Source organism: Bos javanicus, chromosome 10, assembly GCF_032452875.1.
Source record: "Bos javanicus breed banteng chromosome 10, ARS-OSU_banteng_1.0, whole genome shotgun sequence".
NCBI lineage: Eukaryota > Metazoa > Chordata > Mammalia > Artiodactyla > Bovidae > Bos > Bos javanicus.
Window position 1 is genome coordinate 99,296,186 of NC_083877.1, and position 24,262 is coordinate 99,320,447.

A 24,262-nucleotide genomic window follows, 5' to 3' on the forward strand; every position below is an offset into this window, starting at 1 on the left:
GACTGATGTTTAAGCTAAAACTCCAATACTTTGGCCACCTGATGCTAAGAACTGACTCAATGGAAAAGACCCTGATGCTAGGAGGGATTGGGGGCAGGAGGAGAAGGGGATGACAGAGGATGAGATGGTTGCATGGGATACTGACTGAATGGGCATGAGTTTGAGCAAGCTCTGGGAGTTGGTGATGCACAGGGAAGCCTGGCATGCTGCAGTCCATGGGGTCACAGACAGACACGACTGAGTGACTGAACTGAACTGACAGAGCCAATGTCAGTGAACTCTACACCATCACTTTGGCTGCAGTCTTCAGGCAAGAATACTGGAGTGGGTAGCCGCTCCCTTCTCCAGACGATCTTCCCAACCCAGGTATCGAACCCAGGTCTGCCATATTGCAGGTGGGTGCATTGCAACCCATTGCAGTGGGTTCCAGGCACAGCAATCCACTCCAGTATTCTTACCTGGAGAATCCCCATAGACAGCGGAGCTGGGTAGGTTACAGTCCAAGGGGTCACAAAGACTTGGACATGACTGAGAGACTAAGCACAGCACATGGAGCCAATAAAGCTCCCTGGAAAAATCAGCCTGGTAACTGGCTTACAGGGTTCCCAGAAGCCTTTCCAGGTCAGTAAGAAAGGTCACTTCTTGGCAGGTACAGGAATCTCAGAATATTGGTGGACCTCGAGAAGAAAGGAATTCACCCAAATCTATCAGGATTGCAGAAAAAGTCTGATGATAAGTTCACGGCTTGGCCTCCTAGCCTTGAAAGAGATTTTTAATAGCCCAATCTGTGATTCCTTGTGCAAATGTCCAACAGAGCACACTTAAAAGAACCTATATAGTCAATTATTATTTTGGCTGCACTTATATAATCAGGGTAAGTTTAATAAGACCATACTTATTTTGCAAGGAAGTTAGCCTTATTTTGGTTATCTCTAATAAAAGGTGGAAGTAAGGGATGATGATAGAGAGAAAATTGTATTTCAGTGAAGAACTAGAGTACACTCTGTAGATAATCAGACTATAGCCTGCCAGGCTCCTCTGTCCATGGGATTTTCCAGGCAAGAATACTGGAGTGGATTGCCATTTCCTTCTCCAGGGGATCTTCCCAACCCAGGGATCAAACCGCAGTCTCCTCTACTGCAGGCAGACTCTACCATCTGAGCCACCAGGGAAGCCCATTATCAGATTCTAGTGCTGTTAATTGTCTTTGAGGTTTGTTTTCTACCTGTAAACTGGACCAGATACTGAATTCTCATTTCCTCCAACATCTGAATACAGCTTGTCAAACTAATGTTTCTGACTTTTTCCCACCTTTCTGACTTTAAATTATTAAGAACTAAAATCTCCCTTTTCCTGAAGTTATGCAACCTAAAGTGTGATAACTTTATACAAACTCCAGAGAAATCACAACAGTTCATATCTGAACAACCTTCATGCCTGTTGCTTTGTGGACCACTCAGAAAGATCCCGAGATAGTCAAACTCAACTCAGGAAGATCTATGATTGCCACCGTCTGTCCCCACTCCATCTCAAGATGCTCTACATCTAGAAATCGCGACTGGCTGCCCTCAGGATTCAGAATAGGTTTACAATCTGCTCCGTTAGCCATTGTTTTCTGTTTTCATAGAAATGTCTATTACATAAACTGAATCAAGTATTTGCACCATATAGATCCAACCTTGTAAGCATACTTGCATCACTGTCGCCTGAAATGAGACACAACTCTTTAACGGAACTGACTGTGGTTGGGTGAGATATGGAGCAATCCACCAACCCAGGACAGACTCAAACCCACTCAGATGGCCCAAAATGTTAATCACAGTATTACCTAATCTTTGAAGATTCCTCGGGCCCCAAGATCACTGACCTGGTTTCAAGGTGTGACCTTTTAAGCTTAGGACAATGGCTACCAATTGGACTGCAAACTATTGACTGTAGTATAATTACAGGAGTGCTACTATAATCCTTTCTAAATTACAACAGGCCCTATCCCTTACTTTCAGTAAATCAGCTGTTCAGGAAGTTTAAGGTCCTCACCACTTACTCTGATACCTGGGCATTAAGGGTGGCTTGTAGTGCAATACCCAATGGTCAGGTTTTTCCTTTTTTGTAGTGCAAGTGCAGGACTCAAGCTTTGATTGCAAAGCATCCACTTCGGAGGTATCCACTTCCGAGATGGCTGTCTCAAACAAACATACTGCAGCCAAAGAAGCCAGAGCCAAGCTGAGGTTGGGGGGAGGAGGGAGTTCTTTGCAAGATCTTGGTCAGTTTCACCAGCGGACCATCATTAGGGCCACTTTTTCTTTCCCTGAACTTTAAATTCCCACACTTAAGGTTTCAGGTCACCAAAGAAAAGCCACAAAGCCCAAGGCCTCCACCCTTGACCCTAATGAAAGCAGAACCCCAGGCCCACACCCTCTCTTTCTCTACCTCCCATCACCAGGTGTGACCCAGGTATGCCATGTGCTCTCCAGGACCTATGAGTAATAAACTTTTGTTTTGTTCAAAGTTTTCCGATGGTTATCGCCGAGGGAATCTTGCAACCATAAGAACCACAGAGGCCAGTGCAACAACAACACTGGTTATCAATAGGGTGAGACCCGCCCAAAACAGCAACTCAAGCTAGTTCTGAACTGCATCCAAGGACACACATTCCATCTGACTCAATTCAACAAACAACCCATTCAGGAGTTCAGCCTTGCCATTTTCAAACAAAATCAGCTCTAGTTCTGTCCTGGGGAACAAAAAAGAAAATCCCTCTCATCCAAAGACCTGCCACCACAAACACCATGAACTCAAAGGCTATAAACATAAGGGGATAAAACAAAGGCAAGACAAAGGTTACAAAGAACAAGCTGACAGGACTAAGCAAATTGTTAGGAGCCAAGAACAATCATGCCACTGTAGCAAGCTCCCAGGCTTGGGAGCCACCTGTTAGCACAACTAGGGAACTAAGGAAATTATCAGCTGTGCCCACGCAGACTTTGCATTAAGCTGGTATGGCCCTCATGTCTCCCTTAGGAACTCCCCTGGTGGCTCAGCCGGTAAAGCGTCTGCCTGCAATGCAGTGAGACCTGGGTTCAATCCCTGGGTCAGGAAGATCCCCTGGAGAAGGAAATGGCAACCCACTCCAGTACTCTTGCCTGGAAAATCCCATGGATGGAGGAGACTGGTAGGCTCCCTTAGGTATTTTAGAATGCCTAGATAAGAGGAACTTATCCCAACTGACACAGCCTAGAAAAGGGTAAGGAGACAAGCCAGTTAAGTGTAATTAGTATCCTGTGTGGGATCTTGAAACTGAAAAAGAGCATTGGGTAACTAAGGAAATATGAAAGGAAGTAAGGACTTTCATTAAGGTAACCAACATTGGTTGGGACAAATGTCCCATACTAACGTGGGATGCTAATAATAGAAGAAAGCTTGGTTACAGGGTATATGACAACTCTGTATGGTCTTGGCAATTTTTCTGTAAATCTAAAACTATTTCTAAAGTTAAAAATTCATTAAAAAAAAAAAAGAAAACAAGCTTGCTCCAGAGGTCCTTGAATCAATAAAAAAGTTCTCTCAATACCTACGACGAGAATCAATTGGTGCCTTTGTTAAAATTTGTTAAAACGCAGGTTCTCAGGCCCCACGCCAGAACTCTAAAGTCAGAATGGGAGCTGGCGAGAAGGCCAGAGTCTGCGTTTACACAGACAGACCAGGTGATTTCTTGTGCACCTGAACGTTCCCTCTCTTCGCACACATAAACAGCCACCAACGAGGCCTCTTCCAGCGGGCAACTCACCCCCTTAGGCCTTTGCCATCCGGGGGCAAAACAGTCCGAGAGTATCAGCTGATACTGGCGTGGCCTGATATTAGAAAAAAAGACTTTAAAAAGCCCGTTTCTGGCTTCTCACCTTCCTAAAGAGGACCTGAGGCACCTGTCGTCCCTTTAAACAAAACCTACCGGATGCCTGCCCCCTTGGAAAGAGCCCAACCGCAAGCTGCAGTCCTTGTCCAGGACTTTCCGACCCCCCGACCCCCCAAAATAACAAGCGCAGTCAAAACATCCCTCCGGGCCATCCTCTTCGGCGGACGGACGCTCCTCCGGCCCCCCGCCATCTCTGGAGCGACCCTCCCGGAGTGCCCTCTAAAGAGACCCTTCCCCTCAGGCCCCCGTGCTCAAGTTGAGGAAGGATTTGAGCCCCCCGCCCTGTCACTATCTAGACCTGTCACTTAGTCGGTGGACCTCCGGACCCTCATCTGTTTAACCTAACCGTCTCTATGGGGTCATCTTCAACCAGCGAACGCGGGATCCAGCCGCGCGGCCGCGGCGTCGAAGCAGCCACGGACGGGCGCCCGCCTCAGGCGGCGAAGCGCGCGTCGAAACGCTGGGGCCGCGCCGCGGGGGCTTGTGGGACGGGGCGGGACCGGACGCCCCCCGCCCCGCTCCCGTTCCTCACCCCGCCGCCGCTGACGGCTCCGATGCCGTCGAACTCCCGGCCCAGCCCCTCGGAGTCGTCGAGCACGTACGCGCCGCTGGGTGCCAGCAGCGCGCACAGCAGCAGAGGCACCGCGGCTTGGCCCGCCAAACCCGCGGCGGCCGTCATGGCTTTCGCCCGGCGTTGCCAGGAGGCCTGAATTAGGCGCTCAGCCATTGTGTGACAGGTCATATGACTCGGGCGCCCAGGGAGGCGGGTCCGGTCGCCGCCATGATGGAGAAGGGCAGGAGGCCGCGGGTGCCGCCGCCGCCATGTTGAGTGTGGGCTGCGGGTCGCTGACGCAGCCGCCTTCGTGTTGTGGGGGTGGGGAGCGAGCCTTTTCCAGCGGGCTCTACGTCAGGGTTTGACTGCGGGTTTCTGCGTTTGTCACTTCGGTGCCCCGCCTCTGGCATCACCTACTGGAGCATTTTATCGAAGAAAAAGATGGCTATCCAAAGCCAAGGGAGTCGTGCAGTGAATGGCTTACCATGGACCTCCCCAAGCATCAACATTCAGAAAACTGAGATCATGGCATCCAGTCCCATCACTTCATGGCAAACAGATGGGCAAACAGGGGAAACAATGGAAACCGTGACAGACTTTTATTTTTGGGTGGGGTGGGGGGGAGGGCTCCAAAATCAATGCAGATGGTGACTGCAGCCATGAAATTAAAAGACATTTGCTCCTTGGAAGAAAATTATGACCAACTTAGACAGCATTTTGAAAAGCAGAGACGTTACTTTGTCAACAAAGGTCCCTCTAGTCAAGGCTCTGGTTTTTCCAGTGGTTGTGTATGGATGTGAGAGTTGGACTATAAATAAAGCTGAACCCCAAAGAATTGATGCTTTTGAACTGTGGTGTTGGAGAAGACTCGTGCGAGTCCCTTGGACTGCAAGGAGATCAAACCAGTCCATCCTAAAGGAAATTAGTCCTGAATATTAATTGGAAGGACTGGTGCTGAAGCTGAAGCTCCAATACTTCAGCCAACTGATGGGGAAAACTGACTTATTGGAAAAGACCCTGATGCTGGTAAAGATTGAAGGCAGGAGGAGAAGGGGGCAACAGAAGATGAGATGGTTCGATGGTATCACCTACTCAATGGACATGGGTTTGAGTGGATTCCCGGAGCTGGTGATGGACAGGGAGGCCTGGCGTGCTACAGTCCATGGGGTCACAAAGAGTGTGACACGCCTGAGTGCCTGAACTGAACTGAAGCCTCTCAGGGCATTTGTACCATGTGCCAGTCGGTGGCTGAACTAGAAAGAGGACCCGGCTCGCAGCCTCTGTCTTAGACCCCATTTAGCTGTCACCTCCAGTGGATCACTTAGCTTCCTGAGCCTGAGTTTCCACGTTATGTAAGAGGAAACAAGAAGACCAGCCGCAGGGGGGGACATTTAATTAAATGGCATACAAACAAGGAAACAGACAACGCAGTAAATCCGAGCTGAAAGTTTCACCCACTTATTAAGTGTTAGCTGACGAGGTAATTCATCCTGATACCTACTGTGTAGCTGCGTAGGGTACTTTCTGCTGCCAGTTGAAATGGTTCCCAGCAGATACCCGTAAATTGGTAGGAAAGTTGTGAATTGTGCTGGGATCCCTTTCACGTCTGGCACTGAGCTGAAATTTCTGATTTCCTTGGCATTGAAGCAAATTGGAAAGACTACTGAGAGACTGCAGAGAAAATATCTCTGAGCCCAATATCTCCCTAGACAAAGCCATGGAGTTGGTTATCAGTGCCTGTGCAAACCTGGGTACCACAACATGGCAGAGAGACAACCCAAAGGCTATTTAGGCTGAGGGAGCCTTTGTCTACAGGGTTCTATTTGGAATCTAAGTTTTTTGCCCCTTTACTTCAAACCTAAATGTAAGTGTCAAGATTACAATTACAATAAAAGGAAAAGTTTATCTGAGCAGTACCGTAATCACACTCGTCAGGCCCTTAAGGATATCTGTAGGTTCATAGTGGACAGTATGCTTACTCTCAACATTTCCCTAAGTTACTGTCGATCTACTATTACCAAACATTCCCAGCTGGTGTCTAATGTCCTAATCCAATTACTAATAGTGTCCCTTTGACCCTCAAAAATGTTCTGGCTTGGATGATAAGTTACAGAGTTCCCTGTATGTTGTCACTTGTTCTCTTTCATGTGCTCTATTTTCTTACAGCACTTATCTGACCTACTTTCCTTATGGTCACCATTCTGTGTGATTATGCTGTATTCAAGTGTGTAGCTATTCAAGTGCCATGGATTTCTCTTCCCAGAACGCTGATCCATCTGTTCTAATAAAATTTTAAACGTGGGTTGGCACACCAGTGGATGCCAGACGTAGTTGATAAGTAAATGTTAAGCTTCCTAACTAACCCTGAGATTTTGTATCTGTGATATGCACTGCGACCCCATGGACTGTAGCTCTGTCCATGGGAGTTTCCAGGCAAGAATACTGGAGCAGGTTGCAGTTTCCCTCTCCAGGCATCTTCCTGACCCAGGGATTGAACCCGAGTCTACATGGATCTGCAGCATTGACAGGCAGGTTCTTTGCCAGCTGAGCCACAGGGAAAGCCCTAAAACATGCACAATTATGTAACCAGAAGGGAAGTACCAAGGTGAAAATAGAGGGAAAATACCATACAAGCAAGATTGGGAACTTGGAAATCGGAACCCAGCATATGTCATCCTGTAGTGCACCGGGTACCTTGTATTTGGGAGGCACCCTATAAATACTTGTGCAGTGTGCAATAGCTGGGAAAGAGGACAAGAATGTTTAACAGAAAACATGTACAACTAGTTCCTGTTAGTTCATAACCAAAGTAATTCCTTATCAGGGAAAACATCTCTTGTTTCAAATTTCTCATTTATGCTCAGGAAACCATTAGTCAAGAAAGTTTCTAATAAAAAAGTAGGAAGTGCAAGCTAAGAAAGAGATACTTGGACTGCTGGGCACAGCACTGCTACTTGTTGAAGATGTGAAATAGAGGGAAACAGCAGTTACCAGACAAGTAAGTGATGGTGTGTTCGGCTTCCCTTGCTTCTCTTCGATTGGGATCCCTGAAATATACCAGGCAGTAAGAAAAGAGGGTCTCTCAGTTCTCAAAAGTCAGATGAGTTTTAAAAATAAGGAGATTTTCTCTTAAATAAACAGTGTTTCTGAGTGTCAAACTGCACTTCAGCCCCAGCAAATTTCTCAGTTTTCTAAAGTGAAAATGTGATCAAATCAGATGATCTCTTGAGGAAGTGAGCGCAATCTTGTCTAAAAGATGAAACGTTGCTGATAAAGTCTGCTGTCTCACTTTCAGAAATGGTTTTACTTTTAGGACTCTGAATTAGGCTGCCAGAAATTCAAGGCTACATGCCAAGTCTTCTTCTTTGTACGTAAGTGCAGCAGTGTGCAACCCATGGTGGGTACTCAGTATATATGTTGAACTTAACAGAAATTAAACGTAAATTGAACTTAAACAGAAATCACTGGTGTGATGGTGCCTCAAATCACTGAGAAAGATGGGCTTTTAAAAACGTGATATTGAGAGAAAGATCAAACTTTTGATCTATGCCTCATACCACATCTAAGTATAACCGCCAAATGGATAAAGCTCTAAATGTGTTTTTAAAAAATGGAAACCTAAAAGTTCTATTAGAAAATACAGGCAAATTCCTGTATAACTTGGGGTCTGTATAAGACTTAATATCTTGACACAACAAAATAAAAGTTTGGTTTTTAGGAAAGTCACTAAATAATCATATAAGAGGATAAGAAAAAAATTACTTCTAGATAATTTGGAAGCATTTCTTAAAGAGTCCACCAGGGTCAAAGTATGAAGTATTCTCTTTTCATGAACTATCCTGTAACATCTGCCATTTATCTGATCTTTACGACTTTTACATAAGTTTTTTGATTTCAGCTGTTAATTACATCAGTCCTTGTTCTATGACTTCTCTCAGTTAACTCAGGGCTTTATACAAAGACAGTAAAAATAGTCAATGGACAGAATCCACATAATGGAATAAATTATGTATTGTTTACTAAACATTTTCTTAAGTATAACTACAGATAAAAACTGCTAGAATAAGAAGCACTGTGGTAAGGTAGTCAAGCCAGTACAATCAGCCCAGGAGCCAGACAACATAGCTTCAGATCTCTCCTTCCACCTGTTAGTTGTGTGATTTCGGCCCGGTTTCTTTACATTCTTCAGGCTTCAGTTTAACCATCCATAAATAGTGGTGATGGTAGAACTGTTAATATGAAACTTAGCTGAATTAATATTTATATAACACTTAGAAGAATGATCATATATTACAAGATATTGAAGGGTGTATTATATGAACAATAACATCAATGGGATATAAATTTAACTAGAACGTAACTCTTGAGTTTACTGCTCTCCACAGAACCAAGACAGTCCTGAGGGAAAGGATTCTTCCTGTCTTTGTACTGGTTTGAACTTTGTTGTCTACGGTCATTCACACCTGTGTCTTCCTGTGTGTGGCTGATCCCCCATTGTATGAGTCTTGGTGGGAGGCAGATCCCACCTCCTTCAGGAGTTAAGGCACTGCACCGTCCCTCTTCTCACCCTCAGCACGTAAGCTCTGGAGCCCCAGTGACCAGGACCCTGCAGTCAGTTCCCCAAACCTGGGACTTTGTTCTTGGAAGTGCGATTCAATGTACAGGCCTCGCAGAAAGCAGCCCGGAGCAGAGTCCAAAGGAGGCGCTGCTAGAGGCGCCCCAGAGGGACCGAAGTCCCCGGGGCAGTAGGGGGAGGAGCGCCATCCTAAGGGCTCAGGCAGGATGGAGTGAGCTGCCCTTCTGGTCCTTTGCCAGGAGCCCATTTTACAAGGCTGATTCTGCAGCCTCAGCAGCAATTCTGTGCCATATCTCGATTTCTAAGTCTTTCATTTTTTTGCTCAGTTCAGTCCCTCAGTCATGTCTGACTCCTTGAGACCCCATGAACTGCAGCACACCAGGCCTCCCTGTCCATCACCAACTCCCAGAGTTCAATCAGACTCATGTCCTTCGAGTCAGTGATGCCATCCAGTCATCTCATCCTCTGTTGTCCCTTTTTCCTCCTACCCCCAATCCCACCCAGCATCAGAGTCTTTTCCAATGAGTCAACCCTTCCCATGAGGCGGCCAAAGTACTGGAGCTTCAGCTTTAGCATCATTCCTTCCAAAGAACACCCAGGGCTGATCTCCTTTAGAATGGACTGGTTGGATCTCCTTGCAGTCCAAGGGACTCTCAAGAGTCTTCTCCAACACCACACTTCAAAAGCATCAATTCTTCAGCGCTCAGCCTTCTTCACAGTCCAACTCTCACATCCATACACGACCACTGGAAAAACCGCTGCCTTGACTAGATGGACCTTTGTTGGCAAAGTAATGTCTCTGCTTTTCAATATGCTATCTAGGTTGGTCATAACTTTCCTTCCAAGGAGTAAGCGTCTTTTAATTTCATGGCTGCAGTCACCATCTTCAGGGATTTTGGAGCCCAAAAAAATAAAGTTTGACACTGTTTCCACTGTTTCCCCATCTATTTCCCATGAAGTGATGGGACTGGATGCCATGATCTTCGTTTTCTGAATGTTGAGTTTTAAGCCAACTTTTTCACTCTCCTCTTTCACTTTCATCAAGAGGCTTTTTAGTTGCTTTTCACTTTCTATAAGGGTGGTGTCATCTGCATATCTGAGGTTATTGATATTTCTCCCAGCAATCTTGATTCCAGCTTGTGCTTCTTCCAGCCCGTGCTTCTTCCAGCCCAGCATTTCTCATGATGAACTCTGCATATAAGTTAAATAAGCAGAGTGACAATATAAAGCCTTGACGTACTCCTTTTCCTATTTGGAACCAGTCTGTTGTTCCATGTCCAGTTCTAACTGTTGCTTCCTGACCCGCACAAAGGTTTCTCAAGAGGCAGATCAGGTGGTCTGGTATTCCCATCTCTTTCAGAATTTTCCACAGTTCATTGTGATCCACACAGTCAAAGGCTTTGGCATAGTCAATAAAGCAGAAATAGATGTTTTTCTGGAACTCTCTTGCTTTTCCATGATCCAGCAGATGTTGGCAATTTGATCTCTGGTTCCTCTGCCTTTTCTAAATCCAGCTTGAACATCTGGAAGTTCAGGGTTCACATATTGCTGAAGCCTGGCTTGGAGAATTTTGAGCATTACTTTTCTAGCGTGTGAGATGAGTGCAATTGTGCAGTAGTTTGAGCATTCTTTGGCATTGCCTTTCTTTGGGATTGGAATGAAAACTGACCTTTCCCAGTCCTGTGGCCACTGCTGAGTTTTCCAAATTTGCTGGCAGCAAAATTGAGTGCAGCACTTTCACAGCATCATCTTTCAGGATTTGAAATAGCTCCACTGGAATTTCATCACCTCCCATAGCTTTGTTCATAGTGATGCTTTCTAAGGCCCACTTGACTTCACATTCCAGGATGTCTGGCTCCAGGTGAGTGATCACACCATTGTGATTATCTTGGTCGTGAAGATCTTTTTTGTACAGTTCTTCTGTGTATTCTTGCCACCTTTTCTTAGTATCTTCTGCTTCTGTTAGGTCCATACCATTTCTGTCCTTTATCGAGCCCATCTTTGCATGAAATGTTCCCTTGGTATCTCTAATTTTCTTGAAGAGATCTCTAGTCTTTCCCATTCTGTTGTTTTCCTCTATTTCTTTGCATTGATGGCTGAGGAAGGCTTTCTTATCTCTTCTTGCTATTCTTTGGAACTCTGCATTCAGATGCTTATGCCCGCAGCAAAGAACCCTGACTGATACACCAGGTTATAATGAGACTGGAAATGATCACCACAAAGAATTCTCAGCCTCTCTATCTGCATTTCCCCCACTTTAAACACTGCCTTCACCCTGTGTAGTTCTTTTGTTGGTAATTGTTAATGCACGTGTGTATGCTAAGTCACTTGAGTTACATGCGACTCTTTGCGACCCCGTGGACTGTAGCCCACTAGGCTCCCCCGTCTATGGGAGTCTCCAGGCAAGAATACTGGAGTGGGTTGCCATGCCCTCCTGCAGAGGGTCTTCCTGCCCCAGGGATCGCACCTGTGTCTCTTAGGTCTCTTGCGTTGGCGGGCTGGTTCTTTGCCACTAGCGCCCCCTGGGAATCCCCATTAATGCATGGATTAGTTCAAATGAAGAACTCCAGGAAGTTTTGCTGTCCCCCTCTGTCTCACCCATGATCCATCTATTCGTCTTTGGATTGTCAGTATCTTTTTCTGCACTCCTGCCAGGGTATGAATTCTAGAGTCCACCTAATTTCAAGTCTTAGGCATGAAAAAAATAACAGTACCCATGGCTCAGAAGATTTTTTTTTTAACATCTAGTACAATTCTGTCCAATAAATAGAAGGCAAAACATGTATATATAACTTGAAATTTTCTAGTAGCCAAAAAAAAAGTTCACCAAAAAAAGCATATGAGATTAATTTTGATTAATATTTATTTACCTCCATATTCATGGGGGTCGCAAAAGAGTTGGACACAGCAACTAAATAAAAAGAAAAACCCAAAGTATTGTTGATAAAAATGCAGTCAAGATAAAAATATATCAGTAAAACATTTTGCAAATTTTTTTATAAGAAGTTTTCAAAAATCTAGACTTGTATTTTATACAGATTGTTGTTGCTTAGTCGCTTCTGACTCTTTTGCAACCTCATGGACTGTAACATGCCAGGCTCCCTCTGTCCATGGGATTTCCTAGGCAAGAACACTGAAGTGGGTTGCCATTTCCTTCTCCAGGGCATCTTCCCAACCCAGGAATCTCCTGCATTCCAGGCAGATTCTTTACCGACTGAGCTATGAGGGAAGGTAATAAATATTTAGTCCATCTCAGTTTCTGTGGGTGGGGAACTCGGGATCACCTTGGCTGGGTGGTCCAGCTCAGGATCCCTCGTGACGCTGCAGTAGAGATGTTAGCAGGAGCTGTCATCATCTGAAGGCTTGGAGATTCACTTCCAAGGTGGTTATTCAATGCTGTTGGCTCACTCAGATCCCTGCCACGTGGGCGTGTTCTCACAACACAGACTGACTTCCCTCAGACCAAGTGAGCAAAAAGAGAAAGTGAGAGGGCCTGAGGGGGAATTCACAGGATTATTCTGACCTCGTCTCCAGAACAACACAGCATCACTTCTGCTTTATTTGCTAGGAGTGAGTCAGTAAGTCTAGCCCACACTCCAGGGGAGGGAAACCGGGCTCCACCTCTTGAGAGCAGGAGTGTCAAAGAATTTGTGAATGTACTCTATTTTTTTTTAACTAATTTTATTGGAGTATAGTTGCTTTACAATGTTGTGGTAGTTTCTGCTGTACAGCAAAGCTGTGTGTGAGTGTGTGTATATACGTGCGTGCATTCAGCCATATCAAATTCTTTGAGACCCCATGGACTGAGTCCACCAGGCTCCTCTATCCATGGGATTCTCCAGGCAAGAATCCTGGAGTGGGTTGCCATTTCCTTCTCCAGGGGATCTTTCTGACCCAGGGATCGAACCGAGGTCTCCTGCATTGCAGACAGACTCTTTACCATCTGAGCCACTAGGCAATCCCTACGTATACATATATCCACTCCTTTTTGGATTTTCTTCCCATTTAGGTCACCACAGAACACTGAGTAGAGTTCCCCGTGCTCTATAGTAGGAACTGACAGTTATCTATTTAGACATAGCAGTGCATGTATGTCAGTACCAGTCTCCCAGAATTCACCCCACCCCATTCCCCTCCCCATATCCATATGTCTGTTCCCTATGTCTGTGTGTCTGTTTCTGCTTTGCAGACAAGTCCATCTGTATCTTTTCTAGATTTCTTACATAAGCGATATTAAACAATATTTGCTATTCTCTGACTTCACTCTGTATGATAGTCTCTAGATTTATTTACATCACGGCAAATTGCTCAGTTTCATCCTTTTTTATGGTTGAATAATATTCCATGTATGTGGAATTGTATGTATGTATGTACAGATATATGTACCAAATCCTCTTTATCCATTCTTCTATTGGGGGACATTTAGGTTGCTTCTATGTCCTGGCTATTATAAATAGCACTGCAATGAATATTGGAGTGCATGTATCTTTTTGAATTATGGTTTTCTCTGGATATTTGCCCAGGAGTGGGACTGCTGGGTAATATGGTAGTTCTATTTTCAGTTTTTTAAGGAAACTCCGCACTATTCTCCATAGTGGCTGTATCAGTTTCCATTCCAAATAAGGGTGTAGGTTCCCTTCTCTCCACACCCTCTCCAGCATTCATTGTTTGTAGATTGTTTAATGGTGGCCATTGTGACCGGTATGAGGTGATCTCTCATTGTAGTTTTGACCTGCATTTCTCTAATAATGAGTGATGTTGAGCATCTTTTTATGTGTTTGCTGGCCATCTGTATGTTGTGAACATATTTAAGATCGCATTTGCCCATGATGCATTTCAGCAGACCACTCATATGATATAGTCTTAAATGTTGCAGTAACTAATATTTTGAAGGCTTCTTTATAGAAAGAGGTATTATAAAACAACAGAAGGGATTTACCCAATTACAGCACATTTGCAAAGATATTTTAACATCCTCTAAAAAAAGCATCAAGGGGAATAAAGGTTCTAGCATTATTTTCTATAAAATGGCAGGCATTCCCATCACTCTTGGATTTCACTGTAATCTCTGCTCTGTTCGTTCTTTGGATCCTGGTATGACTCACAGCTTTGGGTGACAGAACCTGCCTTCACCAGTCCTGATGCCGCAGAGCCCATAACAACTAGCCTGGCTTCCCATCCTCCCTGCGCTCTGTCCCTAGCCCCTTTGCCCCAGTTGACTCAGTTTCTTGCCAATCATCTCTCCTCCTTCTCTGCACTATCCTTTGAATTGTACCTCCATAAATATTAGTGCATGTCTTGGTTAAACCTGAATTCATGAAACAGTTTTTGGATCCTAAATCTTAAAAGATTATCTGGTAATACCTAGCATAAGCAAACTGGACAGAACAGATAATTCCACAAGGAATTACATTTATTATCCTGACTTAAAAAATTAAGCTAATCATTTTGCACATTCCACAGTACTTGAGGAAACTATTTGGAGTTCATCTTCCTAAATTTGATTACTTCAATAAGTGAGCATAACAAATGCATTAAAATTTGTTTCTGTAACTTATAGACATCAGGAAATACATGTTAGATCTTCTAAAGAGGTATTTGGCTTCCCTGGTGGTGTAGGGTTAATTTTGACTTCATACTGGATCTGCTATGATATTTCCAGTAGTCACGTGCAACTGTGAGAGTTGGACCGTGAAGAAAGCTGAGCGCTGAAGAACTGATGCTTAATGGATGCTCGAAGGTTGGTGCTGGAGAAGACTCTTGAGAGTCCCTTGGACAGTAAGGAGAGCAAACCAGTCAATCCTAAAGGAAATCAACCCTGAATATTCTTTGGAAGGACTGATGCTGAAGCTGAAACTCCAATACTTTGGCCACCTGATATGAAGAACTGACTCACTGGAAAAGACCCTGATGCTGGGAAAGATTAAGGGCAGGAGGAAAAGGGGAAGACAGAGGATGAGATGGTTGGGTGGCATCACCGACTCAATGGACATGGGTTTGCGAAAACTCTGGGAGATAGTGAAGGACAGGGAAACATGGTGTGCTGCTGTCCCTGGGGTTGCGATGAGTCGGACGCGACTGAACAACAACAACTGGATCTGCTTCTGTGACTTTAACCTTTATCTTGCCACTTCTGTTATTATAGGCAAACATAATTGCCTGCCTCAGGGAGATAACCTGGCCCCGCCTCCCTGTGAAGGACTGTGGCATTCTTTGTCTATGGATAGGGAAGGAAATATTCCATTTCACACCACCTGTGAGATGGCTGTAAGGAAGTGAAACTAGCACATCTCCCATTCTAGGAGATATCTGCAAGAGTTAAATGGTCTTTTTATTTTGTTTCCTCATCTTCCCCCTATCTCTGATTCATAAAAAATCAGAGATAAAAAAAAACCTGGCAACCAGCACCACATAAGATGACTTTTTTTTGAGACATTAGTCTGCCATCTTTTCAGTTACCCAGCTCTCCAAATAAAGTTGTATTCCTCACCTCAACATCTCGTCTCTCAGATTTATCAGCCTCTCAAGCACCAAGCAGAGCGAGCTTGAACTTGGTAACAGTGGCTCAGTGTAAAGAATCTGCCTGCCAATGCAGGAGATATGGGTTCCATCCCTGGATCAAGAAGATCCCCTGGAGAAGGAAATGCCAACCCACTCCAGTATTCTTGCCTGGGAAATCCCATGGACAGAGGAGCCTGGCGGGCTACGTCACAAAGAGTTGGACACGACTTAGAGACAAAACAACAGCAACAACAACCATAATGAGATATTTAGGATATTAAAGATCCAGTCCTTAGTTTGATAACGTCTCCATTTTAACTGTTACTATAGTTATGTTCTGACTTAAGCTTTAAGTCAAAATCATTTACAAGTCTGAAATGAGAGGCTGCATTAGCTTCAACTTTTTAAAGGGCAGAACCAAATGGACTAATGACACAATGATGCGAGTGGAATTTAAAAACTGATGAAGAGATGATAAGCTGTAAGGGAACAAATTCTGCCACCCTGAAATGTGTCTCTTTGGTATAAGGATTTAGACAGATTATTTTTAAGAAACAGAAGAGTTTGGAAGTTTTCCTTGTTACACTTCCCCTTAACTGCCTAAAAGAATTTGCATAAAGGGCCTATTCCCAGAATAGAGTTATCACCAGAGAGATCTGCAAATAGGGACTAAGAGTGATGGGGGAAACTTGGCAGAGTCTGGGCATCAGAGACATTCCACTGTCTCCATGTAAACCAGCACACGTTTATTTACCAAACGTTTGCCTTCCCATCTCTATATGAATTACCTTCCTCCCCTTTGAAGTCTCAAACCACTGCCCCCAACATCCTCTTTTGTCTTTGGCTGAAGATAATATTTATGGTTTAATATTTAAGGATTTCAGCTATTTTTGGCGAGTTCCTCAGTCTTCCTGGGCCTCTCCCATGCATACATACTATTAAATTTTTATCTTATTTTGTCCCGTTAACCTACCTTGATAGGGACAGAGTAAAGGGACAAAGTAGGTAATTGAATAGTTTTTCCCACTAGGGGATTGTATGTAGAAAAGTATATGGGAGACCCCTGTAAGTTAATGGTGATTCCTGAAAGCAGGTTGGTTTAACCACAAAACCAAGCAGGCTTGCTTAGCAACAAAACCATGCAGAAGTACCAGCCCTGCCCCAAACAATAAAACAGCGGTGGTGTGAGCCCCACACCCTGCCCAGTGAGCTCAGTAAGTGAATGATCTCTAGGACATGCTCTCTGCACACATAAATGACAATAATTTGTGAATTTAGCTTTACCATGTAGGGACAAGAAAACTCCCTTGCCCAGCCTGGAGGAAGAGCTGATAATGGAAGCATGACGTCTACTCAAGAAAGACAAAGGAGGTCTTCTCCTGCTCCGCACTTTCCTTTCAGTTATAAAACTGTAGCCCACTGAGTTCTCGGGCACCTGCTTATAAGCCTCAAATGTGTCCCAGTCTAATAAATCACTTCTTTTCTACCCACTTGCTCCTTGCTGAAGTCTTTCTGCAGAGACATAAAGGACTATGGTGCTGGAGCTCTTTGGAGCTCATGTCAGTTTCCCTCTGGAACAGCCAGAAGAACCTAGAAGGACAGGGAAACTTTCTTCCTCTCTGATATGGTTAAAGTACCCAAACCAAGGAAGAATTTGAACAGAACGTGTCTCCACACTCTTCCCTTTATAGAGGTTCTGTTCCCTCTGTGTCTCTACTCCTCCCCCCGGTCTCTTATCCAGGCAGCCATCCTGTACGCCAATTGTTCTCAAAACTTTGGGGCATCAAAACCACTTGGGGGGCTTTTTATAACACACATCTTTGAGCTCCAGCCCCAGAGCTTCTGACCCTGGGCCTGGAGTGAGACTGAGAACTGTAATTCTCAAAGATTCAGAAATGACATTAACACTGCCAATCCAAGAAGTGCACTTGGAGAAGTATTGGTGCAAATGGACCCTGGGGAGCTTTGTCGTAGTGTAGACACCGAGTACGGTTTTATCTGACAACTTAATGTTCCCCTTCAACCCGAGTAATATATTTGCATCTTTAGAAAGGAAGCCTGATGCTAAAACTTTCACTCATGTATACTAAGAGGCTTCAGTCGTGTCCGACTCTTTGCCACCCTATGGACTGTAGCCCGCCAGGCTCCTCTGTCCATGGGATTCTCCAGGTGAGAATACTGGAATGGGCTCCCATGCCCTCTTCCAGGGGATCTTCCCGACCCAGGGATGGAACCCACATCTCTTAAGTCTCCTGGCTTCAGCAGGCGGAATTTTTACTACTAGTGCCACCTGGGAAGCCTAAAACTTTCAAAACCCCTCAAATGAAAGTCATCTTATAGTTACATTTTAACCCCCCTGACAAGTAATGAGAAAAATACTTTTGCTAGTCAAAGGCTTAACAAATGTTTGCTGAATTAAACATTTTAGGTCAAACGTGTGATCTTAAAATGCACATTCCAATCTCAGGCCATAATCAGAGATGCAAGAAATAAAATATTCTTTATCTTTCTGTAACTCAACTAAAATTCCATTTTAATACCCCATTCTATGAAACTGGTAGACGCTTGCTCACAGTCAATTCAGGATCTAACCTCTTCTTCCTCTGGATTGCACTTGTATTTATTATACTCTGCTAGGGCTGCTATAACAAAGCGGCGTTTATTTCCTCATGGTTCTAGAGGCTGGAAGTCCAAGATCAAGGTGTCGGTAGGGCTGGCTTCTCCTGAGGTCTATCCCCTCGGTGTGCAGATGGCCACCTTCTCTCCCTGTCCTCACCTGCTCTTTCCTTTACGCATGTGCATCCCTGGAGTCTCTTTGTGAGTCCAAATCTCTCTTCTTATAAGGACACCACCAATCAGATTGGACTAACAGTTTTATCTCAGCTTAGTCACCTCTTTAAAGAGCCTATCTCCAAATACAGTCACATTATGACGTACTAGGGAGCAGGACCTCAACATATGGATTTTGGCAGAGAGGTAGGGGGTTGAAAGTCAGCCCGTAACACCAGGTAGGAACCTGGGAGTTTGTATGCTGCTAAGGCTGGAGGGATTTAGCTCACCCTTGAGCCTCACGGCTGCCCTCTGCCCATGCTGGCCTCTCCTGGGATGTCCTCACTCCCTCCTGGTCGTCAGCAGAGCCCACACAGGACTCAGCAGGGTTTTCCCCTGTCAGTGGCAGCCAGGCTTCTTCTCTGACCCACTGGGCCACTGGAAGCACCAAGGGGAGGCCGATGCTTTCCATCACTTGAGTGGTCCTCACATGCCTGGCCTGTGCTGTGCCAGGCACCAGGGAACTTAGTGAAGCTGGCTCAGGCTGCCCACACATGTCATCTTGAGACAGCCTCCCATCTGGACTTACCCCTGCACATGAGAGACAGGTCCACCCTCCTCCCCAGCTCATCGGAATCACCGTGGCCCCACCCCACCCCACCTCAGGGCTGGCAGGGGAGGGGGTTGACTCAGTCAGGACGCAGGGCCCCTGTGTCCGGCTACCACATCTGACCTCTCACGACTTCCTTTCTCACAGCCCTAAGCCCCAGCCCCATCGGGCCAGAGAAGCCTCAGATCTGTTCTCAGGGGCAGGAGGCTTTGCTTTATCTGAACAGATTGGCTTCCAAGCAGATTGTCTGCCTCTCGGTCCTGCCCATCCTCCCGTGCTTGACCGCTCAGTGTGTCTGACTCTCTGCAACTGTAGCCCGCCAGGTTCCTCTGTCCATGGAATTCTCCAAGCAAGGATACAGAAATGGGTTTCCATTCCTTTTTCTAGGGGATTTTCCCAATCCAGGGATTGAACCTGGGTCTCCTGCATTGCAGGCAGACTCTTTACCAATTGAGCCATTCTCCTAGGTTGCCTAAAGCCCTTGAAATTCCAAACAGGATTGTCTTCTCCTCCCCCATTCCATATTTTTCTGCCAAGAACTCCTTATCTTGAGGCAATAAACACTCAAAGTGGCTAATTGAGTGTTGGGTGGGGGGGAGGGCAGGGGGATGGGTAGGGATAGGGTAAAAGGAAGTAGGGCTGGGGAAATAAGTCAGTATTTCAGAATGTTCCCTGCCACGTTGAGTTGCGGCTTTGACTAGTGAAATTGCACCAAATGGAAAACGTGGCGACAAAGGACACTTCGTCAGCAGATTCAGCTCTTGCACTGTCTGCCCTGTGGAGAAGTTGGAGGCAGGGAGAACCACACTCTCTTCCCGTTTTCCCCACGGGCAGACCAAGAGTTCTGCCACAGGCCAGTGCTGGGACTCCATCCTGTGGCTTCAGAAAACTGGACTTAGTAAGAAGCAGAGTTATTTAAAAGTTCTCAAGACTCTTGTAATGTGGAATTGAAATTTCAGCATAGGGCAGCCACAGTTTTTCTCCTAATTAATCAGAAGTGAAAGTTTGTGTTTCTTGTGTTTTTAAACAACATCCTTTTTTTTTTCTTTTGAAGAGCAAAATACATAAAACCCCGATGTGGATGTGAAAATAGCATTTCCCTAAAAGCAGACGTGTAGGTTATTTTGGTAAATAAGAAATTGTGAGTATCATGAGATACCCATGTATAGAAGCCACAGACAAGTGGATGTGTGAAGCCAAACAAAAGTTTTGGATTAGAGGCATAAGAAAATGAAATCATTGCTTTCGTTTTTGTAAAGGCTTAAGGCTGAGCACCGAAGAATTGATGCTTTTGAGCTGTGGCGTTGGAGAAGACTCTTAAGAGTCCCTTGGACGGCAAGGAGATCCAACCAGTCCATCCTACACAGAATCAGTCCTGAATATTCATTGGAAGGACTGATGCTGAAGCTGAAGCTCCAATAATTTGGCCACCTGATTCGAAGAGCTGACTCACTGGGAAAGACCCTGATGCTGGGAAAGATTGAGGGCAGGAGGAGAAGGGGACAACAGAGGATGAGATGGTTGGAGGGCATCACCAACTCAGTGGACATGAGTTTGAGTAAACTCCAGGAGTTGGTAATGGACAGGGAGGCCTGGTGTGCTGCAGTCCATGGGGTTGCAAAGAGTCGGACACAACTGAGTGACTGAACTGAACTGAAGGGTCTTACTATTAATTTTCTGCGTTGTACTTACATTTTTCATTATTTCAGTAAAAGTAGAAGATATTCTGAATTTTAAGTTACTGTATGCTATACTGCTTTTAAGTTAGTATATGCTAAATTACTTTCCAAATGTACCTGATAAATCTAAATGAGTACTTTAATTATTTTCAATGAAAGACCTACAAAAGAAGTATAGGAAACCCACTGCACACCTATTACATCCTGAATAACTTCAAGGGAAAACATTTTTGGTTATATCACAAGGTCATCTTTTCCAATTCTGGGCAGAAATTTTAAAAACTCTACCAACAGGAACATCTAACCTCCTTTTACAGGAACAGACTCAAATCATCATGATTGTAGTTTTTAAAATGAAGTTAAAATTTTCCACTTCAAATTAATTCTGTCCTTATAAAGTAAAAATTTCCCATTCATTTGTAATAAAAGTTCATTCAGTGGGGTTCAAACATAATGTTTCTGACTTTTTTAACATCTCAAAAGTTCTAGGAGCTAATTTTACTTCACATCAAATCACTTACAAATTTGGTAGCAACTGTCAACCTTAATATACTACATGAGTTTTCATTGTAATAACCCACATCTTTCTTAAATAAATTTTCAAGTTTCATAAAATTATTGATCTGTCTAAGCCACTTAGGGGGCTTCCCTGATAGCTCAGCTGGTAAAGAATTCACCTGGAATGCAGGAGACCCCGGTTCGATTCCTGAGTCAGGAAGATCTCCTGGAGAAGGGATAGGCTACCCACTCCAGTATTCTTGGGCTTCCCTTGTGGCTCAGCTGGTAAAGAATCTGCCTGCAATGTGGGAGACCTGGGCTCAATCCCTGGGTTGGGAAGATGCCCTGGAAGGGAACCGCTACCCACTCCAGTATTCTGGCCTGAAGAATCCCATGGAGAGAGGAGCCTGGCAGGCTACAGTCCATGGGGTCCCAAATAGTTGGACACCACTGAGCAACTTTCACCTTCAAACCAGTTCACCTGGTTTTTAACATGGTTTCGCAATCTCTGATGGACTCTTCTATTCCAAGAGGAAAATCAAAGGAAAAAGTGGTTCTATAACATACTATGTACCTAATCCCACTAACATCTTTAAAAAAAAATCTTTACCAAGTTGGCTACTGTGGCCCTACCATCATGCCATTAAGAAATGAATATGCTGTTTATGTAGGGTTTCCCCAGTGGCTCAGCAGTAAAAAAAAAAAAAAAAAAAAAAATGGCCTGCTGTGCAGGAGACAGAGGAGACACAGGTTCGATCCCTGGGTCAGGAAGATACTCTGGAGGAGGAAATGGCAACCCACTCCAGTATTCCTGCCTGGAAAATCGACTAAGCATACACGCAAAGCTCTTTATACACCCAGTCTCCATTCTCTCTACTCTTTTTCTCCCAGGACGTTGATCACCCTGATTCCATCTACAACCTCTTCTCTTGTTTCGTACATCCACAGTTCACACGTCCAGTGACTCATCCTATATTTCTGTATCTCTCTTGGAGTATTTATCCATTTTGGTGGTTATTATCTCCTTCACTAACTGATAAGCCCCTTACAGATTAGAACCAGGTCCTATATATTTCCCAGCACAGTGCCCTCAGAGTAGGATAGATATATGTGTTGACAGATAAATGAAAGAGGGAATGAACAAATGAATGCGATTCTAGTACATATTCTATTAAATAAAACACATATAATATCAGTATACAATTGTAACTGAGACACAGAAAAGTGATTTCTAAAAATTATACAACAGTAAATAATAAATAAAGCATCTTTAAAAATCCTTAGGAGACGTCTGTTGCTCAAACTTGGATAACAGACTTCAATCTCATTAAGATGCTGCTTCCTCATTGGTTTATGACGACATATGAGTTCAATTTCCTGTCCCTTCAACAATGCTGGTTTCTCTTCTGGGTGCAAGCAGATGTATCTGACTCCTCGATCAACAGAGTCACCGTCCCAAGGAACATGGGTAAGTGTAAGATTAAAAAATAAAAATTTAAGTACCTAACATACTTTTGAATGGTTGTCAGTGATATTTGCAACATTTGGCCAGTTTAGACTGTATAAATGTGATACTACAAGACAGGGAGACATGGGGATGACATATGGTCTCTCTACTTAGAGTGGTAATAAAGGATGTCAAAATCTTCGTGTAAAAGAGTTAGGTAAAACTGTTAAAACATGAAAGGGGAATGTTTATGCTCTATTTCCTCTACAGGAAACGGTATACCGACAAACTGAAAATTAAGTGGTTAGGAAGAAACAAGCAAACCCCTGGCTATAGAGCTATGTAGCACCACCTTTTCACCAACATAGTGGTCTACTGGTAAGTTTTTATACCATCAGAAATAATGTGAAATTTGAAAATGATATTTCCAATATGAATGTTTCCCACATTATTAGTAAAATTGAAAATAATATTTCCAGTATTAATTAATAACTTAATAGGTGACTATCACTTGTCTGACACATAGGAGTCTTAATAAGTAGCTATTCAACTGGTAAGTGAAGGCAAAGGTTTCCTGCGGCGGCTGCTGCTGCTGCTGCTAAGTCGCTTCAGTCGTGTCCAACTCTGTGCGACCCCAGAGATGGCAGCCCACGTTTTATCTTCGGATCATTGTCATCAATGGTCTGTATTGTTTTAGAAGCTGTGGATTATATTCTTTAGGCGTTAGGTAGAAATTAAAGTCAGAATCAAAACCTTAACCCAAATTTCTCAGCACTGGATCTAAAAGCAATTTTCTCAAAATATGATTAAAGTAGTGAAAACAATATCTGAAAAGCAGCATGAATGATAAGAACTATGGGTTCCATTTTAATCTGAGATTCACACAAATTAATTTAACAGCACCATCTTCCGAGTTTGGTATGACATGTGAAATGTTATTATGTAAATTTCACTCTGAGTGCCTCTGGCTTCTCTGCTATGCTCTGGATAGCTGGCCAAAGATGATGTCCATTCAGGAGATGTAGGAGAGATCACAGACTACCAGCCTTGTTGGGCTTCCCTAGTGGCTCAGTGGTAAAGAACTCAGCTGCCAATGCACGAGACGCAAGTTCAGTCCCTAGGTCAGGAAGAACCTTTGGAAGAGGAAAGGACAGCTCACTCCAGCGTCCTTGCCTGGGAAATCCCACGGACAGAGGAGCCTGGCGGGCACCAGTAGTCCATGGGGTCTCAAAGGAGTCGGACACAGCTTAGCGACTGACAAAACAGTGTTGTCATTAGAACAGTATCAGTTCACGTGTAGTACAGGCTTACCATGTTCTTAGTACTGGGCTTCACGTGTCATCTCGTTCAGTCCTCACAAGAACTCTGTAAAATGGTTGCTGAGTGACACCTGTGAAAACTGAAACAGATAAACACACACGTGGTCACAAGTCCCCCAAGAACTGCTGAGAGCCTTTGAGTTTCCAGAGCCCACACAACGTAACCACAAGCCTCCGTCACCACCGTCTCTGTGCTCCCACCCAGAAGGCTCCAGAAGGCTTCAGGACCTGCTTCATCAATCCATGTAGTCTCGCGGCTGTTTAGCTAAGGCAGTAAATGTTTCTGCAAAGAAAGAAACGTATTCCGTTGAAAATTTTGTAAGTCGTCTCAAAATCATTTTTTTCCAATTGATCCTTCTTATCTTTTTTTCAAGATGCGTTTATCTTTGGCTGCGCT

At 44.3% G+C, this 24,262-nt stretch overlaps 2 protein-coding genes across 6 annotated transcripts in view; one reads left to right on the plus strand and one right to left on the minus strand.

Moving 5' to 3' along the window:
• GALC (galactosylceramidase) overlaps positions 1–4,704 on the minus strand; it is a 57,656-nt gene extending 52,952 nt beyond the window's left edge. Inside the window, exon 1 of one of the 2 annotated variants that reach the window (XM_061429627.1) lies at positions 4,446–4,704. In XM_061429627.1, coding sequence (XP_061285611.1) covers positions 4,446–4,655 — 210 coding nt within the window. In that variant the 5' untranslated portion in view covers positions 4,656–4,704. Of the gene's footprint in view, positions 1–4,259; positions 4,328–4,445 lie in introns of those variants that run through there. The other variant, XM_061429630.1, reaches the window with a different exon arrangement.
• Positions 4,705–4,792: 88 nt separating this feature from the next.
• GPR65 (G protein-coupled receptor 65) overlaps positions 4,793–24,262 on the plus strand; it is a 45,117-nt gene continuing 25,647 nt past the window's right edge. For 2 of the 4 annotated variants that reach the window (XM_061429633.1, XM_061429635.1), the window contains exons 1-2: positions 4,793–7,464; positions 22,384–22,567. Coding sequence is in view for 1 of the 4 variants with exons in the window: in XM_061429635.1 (XP_061285619.1) it covers positions 22,463–22,567 (105 nt within the window). In the remaining 3 variants the exon portion in view is untranslated. The other 2 variants (XM_061429631.1, XM_061429634.1) reach the window with 2 other exon arrangements.